Here is a 7,410-nt window from a genome sequence, read left to right on the forward strand (position 1 = left end):
GTAGCTGTGTAGTAGACAAGAATGTCCTTTCTTTTCCTCATCAGACCTGATTCTCACTTGCTGTGTTTAATAGCATAATTACACATTCTGTTAGCATATGACGACAGCGGGGTCTGGTCTTCCAGTTTGAAGTCTGACATTTCATATTTAGATATGATATGTTTTAGTCGTAGTTTGGAAGCTATTTTTCTCAGAAACTTTAGTTCAGTAAACAATGTTTTTCTTAAGCTTTAGTGTAGCTGTTACCAGTGTTCAGTAATTGGTAGCTTGGTGAACTATATTTTCCCCAAAACTGGTTAGCACACACATAGTCACACAGTCACACACACAAACGCGTGCACACACACACACAGAGGTGCCCATACACACACACAGGAAGGAAGGAAAGTCGGGGAAAGTCGGGGTTACTATAACCATGGTAACTAGTGTTGTGTTGTGACAGATGCATCATGGGACTGTGAGTCATCCAGGGGTCAGGAGACGTCTCTGGACCGCAACCAGCCCTGCGCCGTCAAGAGGTGTGTGATACATAGCTCTGCTGTAGTCAGTGTGTGTGTGTGTGTGATACGTAGCTCTGCTGTAGTCAAATCAAATCAAAATCAAATCAAATCAAATTTATTTGTCACATACACATGGTTAGCAGATGTTAATGCGAGTGTAGCGAAATGCTTGTGCTTCTAGTTCCAACAATGCAGTAATAACCAACAAGTAATCTAACTAACAATTCCAAAACTACTGTCTTATACACAGTGTAAGGGGATAAAGAATATGTACATAAAGATATATGAATGAGTGATGGTACAGAGCAGCATAGGCAAGATACAGTAGATGGTATCGAGTACAGTATATACATATGAGATGAGTATGTAAACAAAGTGGCATAGTTAAAGTGGCTAGTGATACATGTATTACATAAGGATGCAGTAGATGATATAGAGTACAGTATATACGCATGCATATGAGATGAATAATGTAGGGTATGTAACATTATATAAGGTAGCATTGTTTAAAGTGGCTAGTGATATATTTTACATCATTTTACATCATTAAAGTGGCTGGAGTTGAGTCAGTGTCATTGACAGTGTGTTGGCAGTAGCCACTCAATGTTAGTGGTGGCTGTTTAACAGTCTGATGGCCTTGAGATAGAAGCTGTTTTTCAGTCTCTCGGTCCCAGCTTTGATGCACCTGTACTGACCTCGCCTTCTGGATGACAGCGGGGTGAACAGGCAGTGGCTCGGGTGGTTGATGTCCTTGATGATCTTTATGGCCTTCCTGTAGCATCGGGTGGTGTAGGTGTCCTGGAGGGCAGGTAGTTTGCCCCCGGTGATGCGTTGTGCAGACCTCACTACCCTCTGGAGAGCCTTACGGTTGAGGGCGGTGCAGTTGCCATACCAGGCGGTGATACAGCCCGCCAGGATGCTCTCGATTGTGCATCTGTAGAAGTTTGTGAGTGCTTTTGGTGACAAGCCGAATTTCTTCAGCCTCCTGAGGTTGAAGAGGCGCTGCTGCGCCTTCCTCACAATGCTGTCTGTGTGAGTGGACCAATTCAGTTTGTCTGTGATGTGTATGCCGAGGAACTTAAAACTTGCTACCCTCTCCACTACTGTTCCATCGATGTGGATGGGGGGTGTTCCCTCTGCTGTTTCCTGAAGTCCACAATCATCTCCTTAGTTTTGTTGACGTTGAGTGTGAGGTTATTTTCCTGACACCACACTCCAAGGGCCCTCACCTCCTCCCTGTAGGCCGTCTCGTCGTTATTGGTAATCAAGCCTACCACTGTTGTGTCGTCCGCAAACTTGATGATTGAGTTGGAGGCGTGCATGGCCACGCAGTCGTGGGTGAACAGGGAGTACAGGAGAGGGCTCAGAACGCACCCTTGTGGGGCCCCAGTGTTGAGGATCAGCGGGGAGGAGATGTTGTTGCCTACCCTCACCACCTGGGGGCGGCCCGTCAGGAAGTCCAGTACCCAGTTGCACAGGGCGGGGTCGAGACCCAGGGTCTCGAGCTTGATGACGAGCTTGGAGGGTACTATGGTGTTGAATGCCGAGCTGTAGTCGATGAACAGCATTCTCACATAGGTATTCCTCTTGTCCAGATGGGTTAGGGCAGTGTGCAGTGTGGTTGAGATTGCATCGTCTGTGGACCTATTTGGGCAGTAAGCAAATTGGAGTGGGTCAAGGGTGTCAGGTAGGGTGGAGGTGATATGGTCCTTGACTAGTCTCTCAAAGCACTTCATGATGACGGATGTGAGTGCTACGGGCGGTAGTCGTTTAGCTCAGTTACCTTAGCTTTCTTGGGAACAGGAACAATGGTGGCCCTCTTGAAGCATGTGGGAACAGCAGACTGGTATAGGGATTGATTGAATATGTCCGTAAACACACCGGCCAGCTGGTCTGCGCATGCTCTGAGGCGCGGCTGGGGATGCCGTCTGGACCTGCAGCCTTGCGAGGGTTAACACGTCTAAATGTCTTACTCACTTCGGCTGCAGTGAAGGAGAGACCGCATGTTTTCGTTGCAGGCCGTGTCAGTGGCACTGTATTGTCCTCAAAGCGGGCAAAAAAGTTATTTAGTCTGCCTGGGAGCAAGACATCCTGGTCCGTGACTGGGCTGGGTTTCTTCCTGTAGTCCGTGATTGACTGTAGACCCTGCCACATGCCTCTTGTGTCTGAGCCGTTGAATTGAGATTCTACTTTGTCTCTGTACTGGCGCTTAGCTTGTTTAGCCTTGCGGAGGGAATAGCTGCACTGTTTGTATTCAGTCATGTTACCAGACACCTTGCCCTGATTAAAAGCAGTGGTTCGCGCCTTCAGTTTCACACGAATGCTGCCATCAATCCACGGTTTCTGGTTAGGGAATGTTTTAATCGTTGCTATGGGAATGACATCTTCAACGCACGTTCTAATGAACTTGCACACCGAATCAGCGTATTCGTCAATGTTGTTGTCTGACGCAATACGAAACATCTCCCAGTCCACGTGATGGAAGCAGTCTTGGAGTGTGGAGTCAGCTTGGTCAGACCAGCATTGGACAGACCTCAGCGTGGGAGCTTCTTGTTTTAGTTTCTGTCTGTAGGCAGGGATCAACAAAATGGAGTCGTGGTCAGCTTTTCCGAAAGGGGGCGGGGCAGGGCCTTATATGCGTCGCGGAAGTTAGAGTAACAATGATCCAGGGTCTTTCCACCCCTGGTTGCGCAATCGATATGCTGATAAAATTTAGGGAGTCTTGTTTTCAGATTAGCCTTGTTAAAATCCCCAGCTACAATGAATGCAGCCTCCGGATAAATCGTTTCCAGTTTGCAGAGAGTTAAATAAAGTTCGTTCAGAGCCATCGATGTGTCTGCTTGGGGGGATATATACGGCTGTGATTATAATCGAAGAGAATTCTCTTGGTAGATAATGCGGTCTACATTTGATTGTGAGGAATTCTAAATCAGATGAACAGAAGGATTTGAGTTCCTGTATGTTTCTTTCATCACACCATGTCACGTTGGCCATAAGGCATACGCCCCCGCCCCTCTTCTTACCAGAAAGATGTTCGTTTCTGTCCGCGCGATGTGTGGAGAAACCCGCTGGCTGCACCGCCTCCGATAGCGTCTCTCCAGTGAGCCATGTTTCCGTGAAGCAGAGAACGTTACAGTCTCTGATGTCCCTCTGGAATGCTACCCTTGCTCGGATTTCATCAACCTTGTTGTCAAGAGACTGGACATTGGCAAGAAGAATGCTAGGGAGTGGTGCACGATGTGCCCGTCTCCGGAGTCTGACCAGAAGACCGCTTCGTTTCCCTCTTTTTCTGAGTCGTTTTTTTGGGTCGCTGCATGTAATCCGCTCTGGCACTGGTTGTAAGGCAGAACACAGGATCCGCATCGCGAAAAACATATTCTTGGTCGTACTGATGGTGAGTTGACGCTGATCTTATATTCAGTAGTTCTTCTCGGCTGAATGTAATGAAACCTAAGATGACCTGGGGTACTAGTGTAAGAAATAACACGTAAAAAAACAAAAGACTGCATAGTTTCCTAGGAACGCGAAGCGAGGCGGCCATCTCTGTCGGCGCCGGAAGTACAGTTATGTTGTATGAGATGTGACTAGTAGACTGTAGCCTATATGTTATGGTATAGGTTAGGCTGTATGTTGACTAGTAGACTGTAGCCTATATGTTATGGTATAGGTTAGGCTGTATGTTGACTAGTAGACTGTAGTCTATATGTTATGGTATAGGTTAGGCTGTATGTTGACTAGTAGACTGTAGCCTATATGTTATGGTATAGGTTAGGCTGTATGTTGACTAGTAGACTGTAGCCTATATGTTATGGTATAGGTTAGGCTGTATGTTGACTAGTAGACTGTAGCCTATATGTTATGGTATAGGTTATGTTGTATGTTGACTAGTAGACTGTAGTCTGTATGTTATGGTATAGGTTATGTTGTATGTTGACTAGTAGACTGTAGCCTGTAGACTGTAGCCTGTAGCCTGTAGACTAGCCTGTATGTTATGGTATAGGTTATGTTGTATGAGATGTTTTGTTCTGTTTTAACAGTTGTTTATATATATACTGTATAACATGGAAAGGAAGTTGTTTCATTTAACAGGAACCCGTTGTGTTTTTATCCCAGTCGTTTATTTGGGAAAAACTGTTTTATCGAGAGAGAGAAAACGCCCCCATTCTCATCAACGGGGCTGTTTTGGAGGAGGTTGAGAGAGTTCCTTGGTGTCCACATCATCAACAAACTAGAATGGTCCAAACACACCAAGACGGGCGTGAAGAGGGCACGACCACACCTTTTCCCCCTCAGGAGACTGAAAAGATTTGGCATGGGTACTCAGATCCTCAAAAAGTTCAACAGCTGCACCATCGAGAGCATCCTGACTGATTGCATCACTGCCTGGTACGGCAACTGCTCGGCCTCCGACCACAAGGCACTACAGATGGTAGTGCGTACAGCCCAGTACATCACTGGGGCCAAGCTTCCTGCCATCCAGGACCTTTATACCAGGCGGTGTCAGAGGAAGGCCCTAAGAATTGTCAAAGACTCCAGCCACCCAAGTCGTAGACCGTTCTCTCTCCTACCGCACAGCAAGCGGTACCGGAGCACCAAGTCTAGGTCCAAGAGGCTTCTAAACAGCTTCTACCCCCAGGCCATAAGACTCCTGAACATCTCATCAAATGGCTACCCAGACTATTTCCATTTCCCCCTCCCATAATCTCTGTTTATCATCACAGTCACTTTACTTCTTATTATTATTGAATTATTTTACTTCAGATTATTTTAGTAAATACTTAACACTTTTTTTCTTAAAACTGCATTGTTGGTTAATTTCAGTCAGCATTTCACTGTGAGGTCTACACCTGTTGGTTAATATCAGTCAGCATTTCACTGTGAGGTCTACACCTGTTGGTTAAGGGCTGGTCAGTCAGCATTTCACCCTATTTTATTTTCGCGCGTGTGTATATTTGTGTGTGTGTGTGTGTGTGTGTGTGTGTGTGTGTTTGTGTGTGTGTGTGTGTGTGTGTGTATTTGTGTGAGTGTGTGTGTATAGGTGTGTGAGTGGTAAGCGTCAGTGTTCAGGTTGCAATCAGGTGCTGGGGAAAGGAACAGCTATGAACATCGACACGCTGGGCCTGTACTTCCACCTAACCTGCTTTAAGGTACACACACACACGGACACACACACACACATATACAGTGCTCTCACATTACTCTCTCTCTCTTTCTCACCTCTCTCTCTCACCTCTCTGTGTGTCTGTTAGTGTGGAGTGTGTAAGGTACAGTTAGGTGACACCAGTTCAGGAACAGACGTTAGGATCCGTAACGGGCTGCTGAGCTGTCACGACTGCTATGCCACATCACACGGTGAGACACACACACACACACACACACACCTAATGAATTCACTGCTGAGACAAACAAAACCTACAGACACACACACACACACATGACTATTATAACTGCACCACTAATGTACAGTTGTTATAACTGGTCATCAAACCTCATGTCATCTCTGTCACTTCCTGGTTGCAGCAGTTGGCCAGCCGACTACGCTGTGATTGGCTACAGCCTGCATCTGGAACCCTTCACAACATTCTGGAACGCTGTGGAATTCTCTTAACTGGACACACAAACTTCTCCCAGATGATGTCATGGAGACTGAACTGTCTGATGCTAACTGATGCTAATGGAGGCTAACTGCTAAGTGCTAGCGTTGTAGCTGATCAACCAGTTTTTCCCAGACTGACTTGAGTACAGAGACCTCAAGCACAACCACTGATCTACGACAGCACACTCAGACACATGCTACATGCTAACACCAGCAGCAGTCGGAATGTAGTAGCTACCTACCTTACTGTCAAATTAGCTAAATGATAAATGCTAACGGATGCTAACTGCTAAATGCTACTGTTCACTCTCCATCATAATGCCTTAATAACTCTGTTTTGTTTTGTGTTTTAAGTATTTTGCATGAACGAAGACCGTGTTAGTTGTTGTTGTTGTTAACGGTAGTTAGGCTGTGTTACCTAGCGACAGCCCTGACTACCCCATATAGTTGTTATGGTTACCGTATGCCTCTCCTCCATGTTGTGTAATGATACAAGCTTTGTCTTTATTCTAATGTTCACCTGATCATCATGTACATCATTATGCTGCGTTCATTACTCTCATGATCGCTTTAGTTATTATTGGATGTTATTATTACCATTTAATACCAAGGATATTCTGACATTGTGTTTTAGAGCTTTGCATCATACTCTGCCTTAAGACGAGAGTGAGAGGGATAGCACACGTGTAGTGTGTGTGTGTGTGTGTGCATGTGTGTGTGAGTTGTTTTAGTTCAACTTGAAGCACAGTCCTATACCAGCGAATATTACTACACATTGACCCGCCCTCTCCCTCTTTTTCTCACCTGATTGGACCTTTACTCCTAAGAACAACCAATGAATGAGACAAAGTTATCTGCTGCTTCCTGTTTATGCCCAGCCTCTTGTCCTGTGGCATTTTTAGGCCTATTTCTTACACCAATCAAATGCTTTGGATAGATGTGTAGAGGAGAGGAGAAGGGGGAGAGGAGAGGGGAAGAGAGGAGAGGAGGGGGAGAGGGGATGGGATGGGAGAGGAGATTCGAGAGGAAGATGGGATGGAAGAGAGAGGAGAGGAGAGATTAGAGAGGAGGAGAGAGGGGAGAAGAGAGGAGAGGAAGCTACTTTAGACTGTTCTGTCTGCTGACATTTCTAAAGTACAAACTGAATTGATCCAGCTTCATAGCTTTTATAGCAATGTGTGTTTATCAATAAAATGACAATATTTTCAATGCGTTGTCTGATATCTCTTGGTCATCTGTGAGTATAGCCTTGGGAAGTAGTTTGAGGGTGCTGAGGAGTTTTTTTTCTGGTGGGGGACACATTTGTTTCCTCCC

The 7,410-nt window shown here is 45.7% G+C and overlaps 1 protein-coding gene across 1 annotated transcript; it reads left to right on the forward strand.

The window, feature by feature from the left end:
- Positions 1–444: 444 nt before the first annotated feature.
- On the forward strand, positions 445–7,062 carry LOC121842196 (LIM domain only protein 7-like; the record flags this gene model as incomplete). The annotated part of the gene is given in 4 exon segments (XM_042312270.1): positions 445–518; positions 5,539–5,647; positions 5,750–5,852; positions 6,021–7,062. Coding segments are annotated over 4 exon segments (312 nt in total), but the record flags the coding sequence as incomplete, so codon positions are not given.
- Between the last annotated feature and the right edge of the window lie 348 nt (positions 7,063–7,410).

Source organism: Oncorhynchus tshawytscha, unplaced genomic scaffold (genome assembly GCF_018296145.1).
Source record: "Oncorhynchus tshawytscha isolate Ot180627B unplaced genomic scaffold, Otsh_v2.0 Un_contig_5582_pilon_pilon, whole genome shotgun sequence".
NCBI classification, from domain to species: Eukaryota; Metazoa; Chordata; class Actinopteri; order Salmoniformes; family Salmonidae; genus Oncorhynchus; species Oncorhynchus tshawytscha.